Genomic DNA, 18074 nt, shown 5'->3' on the forward strand with positions numbered 1-18074 from the left:
GTGCCAGTCCAGGTATATGGGTGGATCCCAACCATATGGTTGCCATCTTTCCCCAGCCTGGGCTGACACAGTGACGTCAGCCGATAGTGGACTTCATCCTGATATCTGCTGAAAACAAGTCACAGGGGTGCAGAACGAACTACACTCCTGTGATCCATAGAAGTACAGCCAAAGGAGGTTTGGCTGCACTTCTCCTTTTTTATTTATTTATTTATTTTTTTCAATTTCAGAGGTATCTTTTTATATTTTTTTATTTTTTGAGCTAGGTAGATAACATTTGTAATGCAATATGTTTTTCTTATATGTGTGTCCTTGTATCCCATAACCATGTAATTTGTTTTCATAGGAACAAGTAGGCTCCATAAAAGAACGCTATGAGCATCGCCTTATGTTGAAGCACCTTCCCCCAGAGTTTTATGTGTTCCTAGAGCACATCAGCGGTTTGGATTACTTCACCAAACCAGATTATCAGGTAACACTGCATGCATCCAGTTATACTGAGATGATACGGAATAAGAACAGTAGCCAATGTCATGCAAGAAACACATGTACTGACTGATATGTCCCAAGCAAAGCTTCATATTCTGTCCTAAATGTTTTGTCTGAGCTTCCTTTTTTTCAGATATTGTTCTCAGCAAATAAGCATTTGTGGTAGGTGAAGGTCAATGTCGAGACAGAATCTGACCAGTAATTGATACATTCACATACACCTTCACAGTTATGTGCACACGACACTTTCCTCTTTTTTCCTTTTCCTACTGCCACACACACAACATGGATTAGCTTGTCACTACTTGCAGTTTGTCAACTGACTGGTGATACAAGATGACCACACACACACACACACACACACCCAGATCCAAGTCTGGCAGATTTTGTAGCTTATAGCTGGACTTTAATCTGTGCACAATCCTCAGCCACACATAGCAATTTATTACAAATTTAACAGTGAACCTATATGGAGCATACAGATACAGGTAACATAATGCACCAATCTTAGGAGAGATTGGTGCAATCTGGAGTAGGAGTTTGAATGTGTGGTCATGCTTAATGTACCCAAGTTGATCAATCGTGGTACAACCAGCCTGTTGGATATTTCTTGTGATTATTGCTAGGGACTGTTACAGCCTGTTTCTGTAATGATACTGAACCAATAGAATATCTGTGATATCCTACCACTTTATATCTAATGTTAAACCGATACTTACCGATTGTCGTCTTTGTCTTTCGGCAGCTTCTTTTATCAGTCTTTGATAACAGCATGAAATCCTATGGAGTTGTAGAAAGTGACCCTTTTGACTGGGAGAAGAGTGGCTTGGATGGTTCCCTAACTACCACAACAACATCAACCACCCCTCAGCTTCACACTCGCCTAACCCCTGCTGCTATTGGGTATGGATCAAGACATGCTAGGCTGTGACTTAGGCCGAGTTCACACTGGCATTTAAAGCAGGCGTTTGAGAGGTGTTAAAAAGTCCCATCAAAAGCCCATTCACAAGATACAATAGACAGCACATAGTGCTGTACACAGTCAGGAAGCATTTGAAGACTTTCAGCGCCTCCCATTCAAGTCTATGGTAACGCCTCGCAAATGCTCTGGCAGGCAGTTGCAGAGCAGTTGCGGGGCGTTAAGATTCGTTCATGTACTGTAATGGAATAGGCATTTTGTGAAACAGTTTTAACGCTTGTCAAACACTTTAAAACTGCCCATAGGGCATTTTGGGAGCATTTTGAACTCCTCATAATGCTTATAAAATGCCTAATGCCCATACTAAAGCTCATTGACGCCTGTCTGACACCCATACAAACGCTATAGGAGCATTTGTTAAACGTTAGAAATGTAGTCATGTGTGAACAAGGCCTTAGACTGAGGCCAAAATAAAAAATTTATTTAGCTAATTTGCACTTTTTTTAATTCACTCTGGTTCTAAAGGCAAAGTGCTTTTTACCTTAATAACACTCTCTTCAGTAAGGTAAAAATCTTCCACTAGCTGCTCTTCCCCCCCCCCCCCCCCCCCACTGCTAAACATTTACCTGACCCCTCCAATGATCCAACACCATTCCCGTCGGCAGCCTCGCTCTTCTCTCTTCCTGGATTTACAGACTACACTGAGTGCAGCAGAACCCAAAGGGTCAGTCAAATCCTTTGAGAAGGGAGTGAGGGAGGCGTGGCTGGGCCCCACAGTGTGTGTCTGTGGGCGAGGGAGGTGTGGCTGGGCCCCACAGTGTGTGTCTGTGGACACACCCAGCCCAGCCAGGGTGCATGCCTGCATGGGTGCTACAAAGCACATGGCTTTTGCTATGGGGGATCTCGCAGGGAGGAGAGGACAGTGCCAGCGGGGGACCGAAAAAGAAGTAAGAGACCAGCTATGTGCAATATTGTTGCACAGATCAAGTATACCCCCCCCCCCCCCCCAAGTCATCTTCCAGGACTGCTTACATGAGTGGCTCCTCCCACCAGGAAACACATGATTCAAGTTTTCTTTAAAAACCCCTACATGCTCCAAAGCACTCAGTTTCATGTGTTTTCTCTGGCCAGATAGGACACATACCGGTTTGTTTTTTAGCTATCAGGCCAGCATGCAGGGTGCAGGGGCCTCCTGAGTATGGTTACCTTTTTTACAGGGCAGGGGGTTTGAAGGTATGACCTCTACTCGGGATCACCAGAACCTCTTATGGGTTCTGTTATTTTACTATGATTGGTTGCTGAGGGATCTTCCAGCAAGCTGTCCCAAGCAACCCTCTTGGGTAGAGGGGATTGCTGCCTGCTGGTTATCAGTAACCAGAGGGTTACTCCCTGAGGAGTGTAGCCATGTCTTTTGCATACCTGTTGGGCTGAAACTTTGGAGTGCACTTCAAAATGGCGACCCTGGTGCAGGGAGCACATGGGACTGACTCTGGTATCCTCATGGCCTTGTGATGATGTCACTACCGGCAGATTTTAATAAGCAACTTTGGCTTTAGAATCTTTCTAAAACAGAACTAAGCCTATCATTTTAATGGTTTCTCAAAACTGTTACATTCAAGGCATACGATGATTGATAGCTGTACACACTGACTGAATGTTGACCGGTTCCTGCTAAACCGGCTACTTTTCGCCCCCTGTGTGTGTACCCAGCATTACAGTCTGGCTGGAGATTAATGACCAGGTATTTTGACTCTATCTTTGTACACTCCTTGTTCACCGCACAATAGTTTGTTGTGATAATTGGCACTCCATAAACTATTATATTTAGATGACAGCACCAGAATTAAGTTTCTTTGTATGTCTGCTTTCTTTAGCAGCTCTGACACCTGATAAAACCAAAAGAAAATTAAAAAAATTCAAGAATTTTTTTTCCTGACAGTGGGATTACTTGTTCCTGCTCTTTTTGTATTTCTTTGCCATTTAGCATTGCTCTAGGGCTCTGCCACATATTCCAAAATAAAAATATTTTACACATGTAGGATAAGACCTCTTCCTGGATTCTGCCATTTTCACCCTCTAATAAATTTCCTGATCAAACCATATTAATTTATACTCCTCAGCATGCCCTGAGCTTATGCAACCTTCCCCAGATGCTTTCAGCAATCTGCAGATGTACCGAGCATGGCAATAGAGAATGACTGTGTCCACCATTGGCCTGACTCCTGGCCATTACTCTGGCAAGACTTAGTGCCCAAAACTGAAGAGAGTACAAGTGAATAGCACCTGTGGGCAGGCAAACCTATGTTTGTGTGTCAATAGTGTGTGTGTGTGTGTGTGTGTATATATATATATATATATATATATATATATATATATATATATATATATATATATATATATATATATATATATATATATATATATATATATAATTTTTTTTTTTTTTTTACATTTAGTTAGACAGAATCGCGTGTGTGATGTTAGTTGTGTTGTAATAAATGATTACAACATTACTACATAATTGGGTGGCATTTTTAACTTGTAATTATTAGTGATTATTCTGTCTGCATTACACTTTATTCTAATCCTTTTAATTACTAGCAGCTGCATAGCTTAAATACAAACCTATTTTTTTGCCCATGAATTGCAAAGCAACAAAATTACTTTAATGCTGACACCAGCTGCATCTTATACCTGGCTTCCCTGTGTTGGCCATGTCAGGAGCCCCCAAAAAATTGAGTGAACATTTGACTTAATCCCTTCCTTTTGTATAAGGCTGGGTTCACATTTATGCGAATTGGATGCTGGTTTACCCTGTTAACATCTCTGGAGCGACTATGGAGAGCATTGCACAGGGGTCCTGTGCATCTTTGGCTTAGTTTCAGGTCCAAATTCAGGGAAAAATTCAGGCCTGATGCGTCCCTAAAACAGAACAGGGACACACTGGACCCCTGCTGTGAGCCGAATCCATATTAGGTGTGAACCCAGCCTTACAGTGCTGGGGCCTGGTGACTGTCCAGTCAAAAATCTAGTGCTGTCTTACAGATGTGGAGAGAGTACCCTTTGCTCTGTGTAAACTATAAGTCGTCATACACAGCCGAAAAGGGTATTCTGTATTTTCTCCATACCATAAGTATTGGAGCGCCTGCCCTTACATGCGCATAAACTTGAATGGCATCCCAGTCTTAGGCCCGTAGGGTTCAATATTGAGATGGCCCACCCTTTTGCAGCTATAACAGCTTCAACTCTTCTGGGAAGGCTGTCCACAAGGTTTAGGAGTATGTCTATGGGAATGTTTGACCATTCTTCCAGGATTGCATTTGTGAGGTCAGGCACTGATGTGGATGAGAAGGCCTGGATCACAGTCTCCGCACTAATTCATTCCAAAGGTGTTCTATCGGATTGAGGTCAGGACTCTGTGCAGGCCAGTCAATTCCTCCACCCCTTAACAAACTTCGCTCCTCATGTTGTCTTCCTATGTCATGAACTTCAGCACTAAACTAATAATCCCGTTTATCTATCAGGATTGCAAATGCCACACCCATACCTGGAGACCTGCTGCGTGAGAACACAGATGAAGTGTTTCAAGATGAACAACTCAGCGATGGTGAGAATGGAATTCCAATGATGGTCTCCCCTGAAAGGATCCCTGGATCACCCAGTCATCAGCGCCCGCAAGAGAAAGATGTTTGGGAAGAAATGGATGCCAACAGGAATAAGATTAAAATGGGACTATGCAAGGTACTTCCACTTTAACAGATGGTCCAGTTATGAACTTCTTTTAGGGGTAGCACGCCTATTTTAAACTGGGGCTTAAATTTACATTGTGCTTTGGAAAACAAAACATTTTTAAAGCGGAGGTTCACACAAAAATTGAACCTCCGCTTTTCGGAAACCCTCCCCCCTCCGGTGTCACATTTGGCACCTTTCATGGGGGAGGGGGATACAGATACCTGTCTAAGACAGGTATTTGCACCCACTTCTGAACATAGACTCCCATGGGAGTCTATGCATCTTCCTGTCCCACCACGCTGTCTGCTGGGACACACACAGGTCCCAGAGACAGCGCGGACCATTCTCATTGCGCTGCGCGACTCGCGCATGAGCAGTAGGGAACTGGGTAGTGAAGCCGCAAGGCTTCATTTACTGATTCCCATACCGAAGATGGCAACGGCAGCATCCGAGGACCAAGGGATGGTTCGGCCTTGGGTGCCGACATCGCTGGACCCTGGGACAGGTGAATGTCCTTATTTTAAAAGTCAGTAGCTGCAGTATTTGTAGCTAATGACTTTTTAAAAAAATGTTTTGCGGGACTCCCTCTTTAAAGCTCCACTTGAGATAAGCAGATATCATCTAAATACACAAGGGGCATGTGTTATTTGTGTCTTTCTTCCAGATCTGTGCAGTAATCCAGTGTAGATCCTTGCCTCTGCAGGAGCTTCCTGTAATAAGATTGGTCGCTGCTCTTCTCTCGCCTTGTGCAGCAGTTTTTTGCAGGCAGCCTGTAGAGCAGAGATATGCAATTAGTGGACCTCCAACTGTTGCAAAGCTACAAGTCCCATCATGCCTCTGCCTCTGGGTATCATGCTTGTGGTTGTCAGTCTTGCTATGCCTCGTGGGACTTGTAGTTCTGCAACAGCTGGAGGTCCACTAATTGCATATCCCTGCTGTAGAGGGTGGAGTTTCCGTGACCACTCCCACAGCTCGACTCTTAGTACAGGCTATCTACAGCATAGTGGTGATGTTACTGCTAATTTTACAAGATCTTGTCTGGGTTTGCAAAGGCATAAAATGGATTTATATGCTGCATGGATGTTAAGAAATGTCTTTGTTATTTGTGCCTGCTTTAATAAAGTAAATTAAGTTCACAGAAATGTTTGTAAACTTTTAATCTTACATTGATAATTGTGTGATCATCTCACACTAAAATGTATAAAATCTTTGATATTGTGTGCATAATTCCTCAGGCACACGGCCAAATAGGGGGCCATTTATTGTGCAGAGCCTGCATAATTACTTTCTTGGGCCTTGCTGCTGGCATGTACAACTGGCCATTGAGATAGAAGATGCCACTGTACGTTGTGCATCAGGGTGGCGTAAAGCATGGGCGTTTGCTCCGAACACACCCTATCTATGTTCAAAGTATACTTCTAGGTGGGGTGGGTAAAAAGATGACCTGGGGTGAGAGGAAGTTGGTTGAATGATGCTGGCCATCAGGCTGAGGACAACTAAAAACTAAAAAAAAACCTGAAAAATCTCTAAGCTAAAGCGGACTATTGCAGAAAAAGCTGCTTTTTTTTTTTTTTTTTTTTTTTTTTACTCTTGGGCTGTTACCTTTTTAGCATGCTGTTTTTGCCTGGAGTTCTTCTTTAACTTTCTAAGGCCTTGTTCACACCCTGTGTGCGTTTGGGGACCCACACCTGCATGCCCACATGTCATATAGTGACACAGCGGCTGTGTGGGATGCTGGCATGAGGATTCATGCAGCACCTGTGCATCCCCGTGCCAGTAAAAGATGGTCCTGCACAGGAGATGAAGCTAATCGCCCCATGTGACCAGGGCCTAAAGCTAAACAATTATAAATGCACTTCTTCCCCTAATAGGTACATTAGTAGGGTTTTTAAATAATATACATTTTTGCAAGAAATATATATATATATATTTTATTTCTAGGCTGCCACAGAGGAGGAACATAGTAATGGCCAGGCAAATGGTTTACATAATGCTCCAAGTCTCGGCTCTCCTGTGCGTGTACGATCTGAAACCACACCGCTCGATCGAGATGTCCCCCTCCTGCGCAAACTGCGCAACATTCACAGCTTTGAACTGGAGAAGAGAATGACTTTGGAATCAAAACCTGATGCTGACAAGTTCTTGGAGAACTGGTAGGAAAACTTCTCTAGTTTTGGCTTGCCCTCACAGTGTGGGTGGGCAAAGTAATTTGAACTTAATGTAAATGCTACAGTTCACAATTGTCTACCTAAAAATGCAGCTTACACCAATTGAATGAGTTACTAATATGTTAATGTAAAATGTAAATGGTAATGATGGGGTAAAAGTAAATGTTTTAAAATGTAATGTAGAGCTGGATAGTACAATCTAGAATCAAATGTGCATTTTTACTTAGGAAATGCATTTCAGTTGGCGAATTGCCCAAAAAAAAGAGAGAAGTGTAACATAGGTAGAACCCCTGTTGGGCTTTGTAGGTTCTATTTAATGCCAATTTACATTTTATGATGAGTTCTTGCACCATGATATGTGCTGAAATTGTGTACATTTTGTATTTGGTTCAATTTGATTCATACGTAAACCTTTATTTACAACCATGTTTTTTTCAGTAGTTAGGGAGACAGTCACATTCCCATGCAGTGAAAAGTGACAATGTCATCTGATAGCCCACACTCAGCCTTCCAGCAAAATATATTCACTGATCTATGCTTTTCTCATGGGCTCCCTGAGGCAGGAGTCCGCACTGGGTGAGCTCCCCTCTCGGTTGCTGTTGTAGATTGCCACATGACATGGACTACATCTGCATCCATCAGGGTAAAGTTTGGGCTTGGTAAATGGTTGTTCAGCCCTAGCACTGTCCATGGAAGAAGGCACATGTTCCCTTATTCTCCAAAGCCCTGCTCCAGTAGAGCAACAGAGCAAGTGCTCTGAGTGGCAACAAAGCATGGATTGGTGACGGAGACGTGCCAAGTAAAGCTTCTTAGGTCACCAGATTACTGTCAAAAGTGAGTGGAGTGGACTGCTGAACCAGTGCTCCAGATTTATTGTTAAATTTTTGACTGCAATATACCTGGATTTTCAACCAAATTATTCGTTTTCTACTTTTAGCTTAGTTGTCTCCTGAATTTGATAGAGGTTGTCCTTTAACAAAAGCCACCATAGTAGCTTGGTTAACTGTGCATTACTGTGTTTTGGCTGATTGCCACAGCTGACTGGCTTAGATGTTCAAGGGTAAGAATTCATATTTATGTTGTGAAGACAACTTAGCTGTTTCCTTTTTAAATGTATTTTTGTTCTTTTGAAAGTGCTGAAAAAGTTCAGAAGGAGGCACATTCAAAAGAGGGACCAGTTGCTGATGGCTCTTCTCCTTCACCTTCTCAACCACGAAAGACACTTGTTGCTCCTGCCCCTACGCATGCAGACCACGTCTGGCATTATGATGATGAGTATGTGCCAGAGGTTTCAAAGCCTGGATCGGCGAGCTCCCCGGAAAACTTGGATGGAGTTGTTAGCAATGGGTTTGTAGCTGTGAATCTGAGCTCCTGCCGGCAGGAGGTTGACTCCAAAGAGTGGGTCATTGTGGACAAAGAGCGTGATTTGAAGGATTATGGCTCAAATGGAAATCGTGGCCAGAGAGTGACAGGAAGCCCATCAGAAGAAGAACCAGAGGTGCTTCAGGTGCTGGAAGAATCTCCACAAGATGGTTCTCCAAAACCACGCTCTTGGACAGACAGTAAAGGTCATAATAAACCAGATTCAAGGGTTGGACTTGATATCGTGGTTTCTTCAGGAGTGTGTATGGACAAACTGGATGTCATGTCAGGTTCTGCTGGCCAACTCCTTCCAGCGACACCTACAAGTCCTATGGAGGCTCAGGCAGAAGGAGCAATCACTCCGGTAAGAAACTGTTAATTTAAAAATAAACCAGTTGGAGAATAAACCTTTTTTTTCCCCCAATAATTATTTTTTTGTTTGTTTAGCATTCAGACTTTGTGTTTTTAGTAATGTCCTAGGAATGCTTGTTATATTGCCTTAGAGGGAACCTAAAGACAGTCACACATTTTGATTTAAAATATGATCAGATTTTGATTATGATTTTTTTTAATATACAGAAAGTCGATTTTATTGCTGTATACTGACAGGGCAGACTGCATTAAGTTAACAGTATTGAATTATAACAAAAATGGACCACCTATTTGTGAAACTTCTAGAAGCACAGATGCTTTCTTATATTTTACACGACTTTTAAGATAGTGATTCATTTAATTTGAACCCAGAAGGCGTTGTGAAGTTGTAAATAGAAACTGTGAATCCAATTAAAGGCGTTTAGTAGCTTCTATTTATAATATTTAATGCCATAAACTTTAGTTTGTTTTTGATAGAGTGGGGAAGAATTAGGATTCATGCCAGGTTTTATTGTAGTTGGATACAGTACTTCATTGGAGATATTCCTTCACTTCCTGTCTGGTAAAAAGTAGAGTTTTATCGATACTAGTATCGGTGCCAATATCAAGCTTTTGCACGAGTATTGGTACTCGTGCAAATGCTCCGATTGTTGATCCCCCCCATAGCCTTTCAATAAAGCAGCTGACAGACACTTCTCCCCCTCTACCTCCCGCAGCTGTCAGCTGCTTTATTGAAAGGCTATAAGTGGGATCGGTGCTTGTAACTCCCCCCACTGCCGCACCGATTGTTCCCCCGTGTCCTCCCTCCCTACCTCTGTGTCCTCCTCTGGGTCCCTCTCTGTGCCCTGTGGGTCCTCCTCCAGTCCCCCTCTGTGCCCTGTGGGTCCTCCTCCAGTCCCCCTCTGTGCTCCATGGGTCCTCCTCTGGCCCCCTCCTGCCCAGATCTGTCGGGATGGAGAGTAGAGAAAGGACATATGTCATCTACCAGCTTCTTCCTTTTTGGAATGCACGGGGATCACTGACTATGTCCATGAGCATTGTAAACTATGTTTACTATGCCTCGGTGTATGAATGAACAGGAGCCGCTGTCTTCTGTCCATTGATCTTTAATGCAGCTGAGGCTGCAGAAAAAGGGCATGGGGAATCTGTGCCCTCAGTCCCTTTCTGTGTCTCAAAGGGGAGATGTCAGGGGTCTGTTTAGACCCCTGATATCTCACCAAAGCCCCTCCCCCCCCCCCCCAACAGGGCTGATAAATAAAAAAAAAGAGAATAATAAAGGTTGAATTGTAAAAATAATTAAAAAAACACTGACACGGTCCACTCCCCCCTCCCCCAAAAAAAGAAATCATCGTACAAAATAAAATGAATTGTAAAGAAATAATAAAAAAACAATATTGTAAAAAATAAAATTGTAAAAAAATAAAACTACCAACAGTCCACGCCTTATCAGTGCTGCATATTATTGCCACTGTCACGTGACATTGAAAAAAAGTATTGGTTATTACTTAAAGTCTTAAAGTGGTATCGGTTCAACCCTGGTAAAAAAAAGGTTGTCCTAGGACAGGACATGAGAGGGAAAGAGAAACAAACATAAGTAAGAAATCTTTAAGTTTGTTTTCCTGGTATAGATTTTCCCTTGCGTACCATCTGGTAAAAGGTTGTCCCCAGAACAAAAGGTGATTGGAATTCTCTGTAATGGAGCCCTAGGTTGCAATAAAGCCTAACGAGATCCCCATTCCCCATTCTTCCCATAAACTTGTAAAGAAAATGGAATGAATAGGTGATAATTGGTCAGATTAATATTTTTGAATGATTGCAGAGGATTGAAGTTACTTTGTGTCCTGATGATCACAGGCATAATATTTGTTTTTGCTCATGCTTAATAATGCTTGGATTTCATGCATTTATCTTATTCAGTGGAGCTCCTGTGAGGAAATGTAGACAAAGCCCTACATCCATGACTTGAGCTACAGGTCATTGCATTTGCAAGCATTATTTATTTGTTTTGTTTTTTCCTCCCCCTCATGACATAGTCACAGCTTGGTGCTTCCCACATCCCGTTTTCCTCTACCTCAAGACCTCCTAGCAGTCCCATACGCTTCACAAGCCCAATAACATCTCAGTTGGGTCGCACAGAATCTCCACCCAAGAGAGAGGTTGGCATCCCCAAGAGTCAGTCAGCCGAGAGCTACTCTTCCTCCTCCCGTTCTGCTGGCCGCAGGAAGCTTCCCGTCACTCCCCATAGTGGCACAAAGTACCCCTCTGTAATTCGAATATCAAAATCCCAGGTGAATTACTTATGTCCATAAGTCAGTCGTCTTGTGTATCTCCATCTTGGTGGTTTGTGTCCTCACTATTAACTGTAAAACATGTTTGTCCCCAAATTATATCCTAAAGCTCCACATGGAGGAGAGAAAATATTTTATTTGAAACTAATATCTATTTTCCCATTTTGCAATTTTTCAGAATTGAAATAGATTTTACTGTGTTGTAGAACCACATACCACAGCACACTACCTAGGCTGTAAGCCAAGTGGCCTAAGAATACTAGTGATATAGGTCATATGCTTTTTAACATATAGTGTCCTACCAACCATCAACACAGTTGAATGTGAGGACCAATCACAATCTAGTTATTGTAAATACAGGCAAGTACAGCACTGTGATTGGTTAGCAGCCCTACACCTGATAGATCCACTGCTTTAGCCACAGGCCACCTACAGATTTAGGCTTTGTCAGAATTACTCTTATGATTCAAATTCCAGTATCAAATCCATACATGGAGATCCATCCATGATGATTTGCTTGGAAAGCAAAGTCTACAATCACAATGATTGCTTAGTTGGATTGTTGGATAGCATGTACACGCAGTGGTGGAATTCGGAAGTAATCTAGGATTTATTCAGATGCAGTAATCTGCAATCGCCCATTCTTTTCTTTTTAAGATTACTACTCCTAATTTCTTTTAGAGCAGAAAGTTTTCTTTCTAGAAGCCTGTTATGAAAGACCCATTCACTACCAAAAAACAGCTTTGTAACAGGCACAGAATCTAGCTGCATGAGAAAATCTTCCCTTTGTCCGCCTTCAAAGCTTTCATGTTATGTGTTCAGTGCTGCGAATTGCATGCTTCACCTCCTATAGCTTGCTGTTCCATCTGGTGCTTATAGCGGTAGGTAAAGGTTTTTGAGAAATTTTTGTTTCCTATTCATTGTGGTTTAGGGTTGTGATCATAATACATTGGTGCCATGTTTGTTACTGCTAAAAATGGTGTGGTGTGATTACAGCTTCTTTCACGGGCAATGTGTTTATGAAATATGTGTAGTCTTGAAAAGTACAACACCTAATTGATGCTGCATTTACATCTGTGTGGATTGGATGCATTTTGAACCGTATCCGATTCTAATGATGTGAAATAACATTGATTTCCACTGAAGCTGTTCACATATATGTGGTGCATCTGCAATACGAATTTAAAAAGTGTCCTGTGTGTTTTCTGGGCACTGCGGTGCGGTTCAGGTGCAAATTCCAGCTTTCAGTGCTATGGAAACACTTTTGAGTCGCACATGTGTTCAGGTTTCAGTTCAAATTGCTAGGACAGGAATTGACACCCCTTATCTACTAAAAATTGGCAAGCACAGAATTCACAGCTGTTCAAAAAAAAAAAAAAGTCCTGAGCCAAATTTGCATCCAAAATGCACCTGAACCACTGAACAAATGCTTTTTTGTTTGCAATGAAAACGGACATACAATTCGCAAAGGACACGTGTGAACCCAGCCTTACTTAGTATTGATAGTGCTATACCTAGAACTGAGAGTTTCAGATACTTACAGATTAAACCTTTTTTCTCACACTCCCTGCCAACCACCCTATCCTCCTACTTCAAAGAATTATGCATTACCTCTCCCAACGTGTAAGGTGAAACCCGTTTCACCTTATTTATACTTTATACAGTGGGGAAAATTATTTTTGCAGATTTTGTAAGTTTGCCCACTTACAAAGAAATGAAGGGTCTATAATTTTTATCATAAGGTACAGAAAAATCCAGAAAAAACACGTGTTGCAGTTCGGAGTAAAATAAGTATTTGATCCCCATGCAATACATGACATAGTACTTTGTGGAGAAACCCTTGTTGGCAAGCACAGAGGTAAGACGTTTCTTGTAGTTGGTGACCAGGTTTGCACACATCTCAGGAGGGATTTTGGTCCACTCTTCTTTACAGATAGTCTCTAAATCCGTTTTTTGGCTGTCGCTTGGCAAAGTTTTAGCTCTCTCTATACATTTCCTATAGGATTAAAGTCTGGAGACTTGCTAGGCCACTCCATGACCTTAATGTGCTTCTTCTTGAGCCATTCCTTTGTTGTCTTGACGGAATGTTTTGAGTCATTGTCATGCTGAAATACTCATTCATGACCCATCTTCAGTGTTCTGGCTGAGAGAAGGTTATCATCCAAGATTTTATTGTATATGCACTTGGCACTTTTTCCTTAGCTTGTTATAGTTTGGGTCACATCCCTGGATCACATTCCAGGGTTTATATATACAGTTAGCCCCGCATCTTTTCTGTTTTATTGCAATTAGTCTTATTGCTGTTGTTGGCAGCTGCTTGCTATGATTAGCACAACTTGACTTGCCATGTTTGGAGGAAGAAAAATACTGACTATGACCCCAAGAACACCATCCCTACAGTCAAGCATGGAGGTGGAAACATGATGCTTTGGGGCTGTTTCTCCGCTAAATGTACAGGCTGACATTGCCGCATTGAGGGGCCATGTATTGTAAAATCTTGGATGAGAACCACCTTCCCTCAGCCAAAACACTGAAGATGGGTTGTGGATGTGTCTTCCAGTGTGACAATGACCCAAAACATACCACCAAGGCAACAAAGAAGTAGCTCAGCAAGAAGCACATTAAGGACATGGAGTGGCCTAGTCAGTACTGTATCCAGACCTATAGAAAATGTATGGAGGGCGCTAAAACTTAAAATTATTTTACTCACTGAACTGCAACTTAATGTATAGCATTTGTTTAATGTCATTTTTAAATCTGCAGGCAATCAATTATTTTTTCCACTGTATAAAACTCTACGAACCTAGCTTTCCAACCTCAGAAAACTGCCCCATGCAGGCCTTAGAAGTAAATTGATTTGATACCCAACATGTCTCGCTTCAAAATTGCATCCGTTCGTGGAATGGCGACAAACTTTTCCCCTAAAAATCTCCATAGGCGATGTTTAAATATTCTACAGGTTGCATGTTTTGAATTACAGATGAGGTCTAGGACTAGAATTATTCCTCTCGCATGAACGATCGCAGCAATGCCTCACATGTGTGGTTTGAACACTGTTTTCATATGCGGGTGCTACTCATGTATTCATTCGCTTCTGCGCATGTGAGCATTTTTATTATTTATTTTACTTTTTATTTTTACACTGTTCTTTAAGAAAAAAAAGTGTCACTTTTTTATTCCTATTACATGGAATGTAAACATCCCTTGTAATAGAAAAAAAAGCATGACAGGACTTCTTAAATATGAGATCTGGGGTAAAAAAATACTTCAGATCTCATATTTATACTAAAAAAAAAAGAAAAAAAAAGTCCCTTTTAAGAGCTTCCGCTCTGCAATGACATGGAGCTGGATGGAGGCCATCTTCCCCTCACTCAGCTCCATACCACATAGGGAGAAGGATCCGATCACCTCTGCCTCTGTAGGCGGCTCTGGTAAGTGGCGAAGGGCACAGGAATGCGGCAGGAGGGGGGCCCTCTCCCTCCACGATTAAAAGTGATCTCGCGGAGAATCCGCTGCAGAGTCCATTTTTATGTGAAAAAATTCCCCCACCACTCCCGCACTTTCCAGCGCTCCTCTAGCACTTTGCAGGGTGTAAGGAGGAACCCCCGAGGCAGAGCATGTTACTACTGCCTGTGGGGCTGGGATCTGTCCTGCTCCAATCACAGGAGATGGAGAGGAAAGCCGGCGGGGATCGGAGCAGTAGACTTCCCTCCAGCACAAGCAGCAGTGATCATGCCCGGATCTAGGTGGGTACTGGGGAAGGTTTGGCTCAAGCCTTCCACCCCCCGTGCTTTTTGCCGGCAGCCTCCCATCCCCACATAGTACACATCTTGAGCACAGCACTAAGAGCTGCTCCTCCCATCCCATTCCCTTACAGCTACAATGTGCACAGTATATAGCTAGCTACTGCACCTACATTGCCATTGCTACCATAGGATTTCACATGCAACTAGTAGCTAGCTATACACTGTGCAGATTGTAGCTGTAAGGGAATCATTAGGGAGCAGGAGCTCTGCCTGTGTTCAGGCGGTGCACATGCAGGGATGGGAGACAGAACTCTGCCTAGTACACTGCCAGCAGTGACCCCTGTAGTGTGCCCTCCTTACCCCCTGTACTGTACCTTCCTAACTCCATTACTGTGCCCTTCTGCCCTACCCCCCCCTTACTGTGCTGTAACCACCTGTACTGGGCCCTCTTAACCCCCCCTCCCCCCCTTACTGTGCCCTCCTAACCCCCCCTCCCCCCCTTACTGTGCCCTCCTAACTCCCTTACTGTCCCCCTCTGCCCTACCCTCTCTACTGTGCTCTTCTGCCCTACCCCCCCCCCCCCCCACTGTGCCCTCCTGTGACCCTCTTACTGTATCTTCCTAATCCCCTGAATTGTGCCCTCCTAACCCCTTGTACTGTGCCCTTCTCCCCCCCCCCCCCATGCTGTGCCCTCCTACCTGCCCTGTGTTGTGCCCCCCGTGTTGTGTCCTGCTGCCCTCCCTGTGTTGCGTCCGTCAGCTGTCACCTCTGCCCCCATGTCTCCCAATGACCCTCCCATCGCCATCCTCTTCCCTCCAGTGATCACTTGTATCAGTGCATCCCTAGAAAAAATACATTTAGTTACACTTTAAGGTGGTTGTAAACCCACCCAAAAAAAAACTACAAGACAAAGGCATAATGAGCTAGTATGCATAGCATACTAGCCCATTATGAAATACTTACCTTGGATCAAAGCCCCTGCACCGGTTTGGGCAGACTGCTCTGACCGGCAACACGTCTACCAGAGTTATTTCCGTGTATCGTGGGCTCCGGCGCTGTGATTGGCTGGAGCCACGATGACGTCACTCCCGCACTTGTGCATGGGAGCCACCGGTAACAGCAAAGCAGCTGAAGAAACTGCATGCTCGGTCCGTTTTTTCAGTGCGCATTTGCAGATGACGTCAGCACATGCTAATACAGTGGATAGTTCCTAAACCATGCAGGTTTAAGAGATATCCAAGGTATCTACAGGTAAGCCTTCTTATAGGCTTAACTGTAGTCAAAAGTGGTCTGTAACACAACCACTTTAAAGCAGTGTCCTTGCCATACCATTGAAAAGTAAGTGAGCCTTATGAATTGTGGTTTGATAGAGGCCAGTCAGCCTCTTCCTTTCTATTTTGCTTTTAAACACCCCTGCCTCTAAACTTCTCTAAAAAGCCTATGTGTGCATGGACACACAGGCTAACATGCAGGGGTGTTTGGAGACAGAAAGAAAAACCCAGATGCCCTTAGCCCTTGTACACACGGTTGGAGAATCCGTCGGAATGTGTCCTATCGGACCGTGTTGTCGGATAATCCGACTGTGTGTGGTATGTATCGGACTGATTCCGTCGGAATATCAGTCGGACCCAATTTTCCAACTTGTTGGAAATATTTCCCGACCAACTGGGCCGATGGGACATACTCCGATCATGTGTAGAGAATTTTGATCGTACCAAGTGCCATGTATGCTCAGATCAAATTCCTACATCAAAGCTATTGGCTACTAGCCTGAATGTAGTCCCATTGTAACGAAATTACGTCATCACGTTCTGAAAGATCTGATTTTTCGACAACTTTGTCCGACCGTGTGTATGCAACAGTTTCGGACAAAATCCGACAGATTTGGTTGTCGAAATCTCCGACCGTGTGTACAGGGGCTTAGGAGGAGCTGAAAAAATGTCCAGTGTGCATAAGGCCTGAAAGAGACACTGTTATCGGAGAAATAAAGGAAAAAAAAAAGCTACCTTTTCCCATTGACACAAGCCTAAAGTCTGTCAACACAAGCCCTTAAAGAGGGAGTCCGGCTAAATTTTTTTTTTTTTTTTTTTAAAGTCAGCAGCTACAAATACTGCAGCTGCTGACTTTTAATAAATGGGCACTTACCTTTCCTGGAGTCCAGCGATGCCGGCAGCCAAGGTTGAGCAATCGCTCGGCTCCTGCCGCCACCATTCTCGGTGAGGGAATCGGGAAGTGAAGTGTTGCGGCTTCACTTCCCGGTTCCCTACTGCGTATGCGCGAGTCGCTCAGTGCAATGGGAATGGTCCGCGCTGTCTCTGGGACCCATGTGTGTCCCAGCAGACAGTGCGCCGGGACAGGAAGAGGCATAGACTCCCGTGGGAATCTATGCCCGGAAGTGGATGCAAATACCCAGGTATCTGCACCCCTCCCCGCTGAAAGGTGCCAAATGTGACACCAGAGGGGGGAGGGTTCCGAAAAAGCGGAGGTTAAATTTTTCAGTGAACCTCCGCTTTAAAGAGACACTGTCATTAACGCCATCCGTCATTTCGATGTGTGTTGGATGCTTGTATCTCTTTGTTGTCGCTCCCTGTTATTTTCCTGATGACAATGTCTCTTTATGAGCCTGTGTTGCTTCTAAAATTATTCAGAATTCATTGACAGGTGCATTTGACCTGTAGTTGATTTGTTCTTGACCTACTTCAAGCTGGTTTTGTATTCTTATACATTTTTATGGGGAGTGATGCCTTCTGATGCAAACAAAAGCTGTACTCTCCACAGAGACCCTAAAACTGACTCACATTCAGATGTTTGCATTAGAGCCCTTTCACACTGGGGCGGACGAGTGTCGTCAGTAAAGCGGTGCTATTTTCCTGCTAGCGGGGTGGTTTTAACCCCCGCTAGCGGCCAAAAAAGGGTTAAAACCGCCAGCAAAGTGCCGCTCCCCCGTTATTTTCAATGGGCAGGGGCGCTTTAGGCGCAGTGCATACACCACTCTTAC

The 18074-nt window shown here is 43.5% G+C and overlaps 1 protein-coding gene across 2 annotated transcripts in view; it reads left to right on the forward strand.

Moving 5' to 3' along the window:
• TTBK2 (tau tubulin kinase 2) overlaps positions 1–18074 on the forward strand; it is a 218997-nt gene that overhangs the window by 186357 nt on the left and 14566 nt on the right. Inside the window, exons 9-14 of one of the 2 annotated variants that reach the window (XM_077464563.1) lie at positions 347–472; positions 1235–1392; positions 4933–5149; positions 7082–7293; positions 8443–9034; positions 11076–11330. In XM_077464563.1, coding sequence (XP_077320689.1) covers positions 347–472; positions 1235–1392; positions 4933–5149; positions 7082–7293; positions 8443–9034; positions 11076–11330 — 1560 coding nt within the window. The remainder of the gene's footprint in view (positions 1–346; positions 473–1234; positions 1393–4932; positions 5150–7081; positions 7294–8442; positions 9035–11075; positions 11331–18074) is intronic. The other variant, XM_077464564.1, reaches the window with a different exon arrangement.

This window comes from Lithobates pipiens, unplaced genomic scaffold (assembly GCF_037356315.1).
Source record: "Lithobates pipiens isolate NorthernLeopardFrog02 unplaced genomic scaffold, aLitPip1_a1.2 Scaffold_30, whole genome shotgun sequence".
Lineage (NCBI taxonomy): Eukaryota > Metazoa > Chordata > Amphibia > Anura > Ranidae > Lithobates > Lithobates pipiens.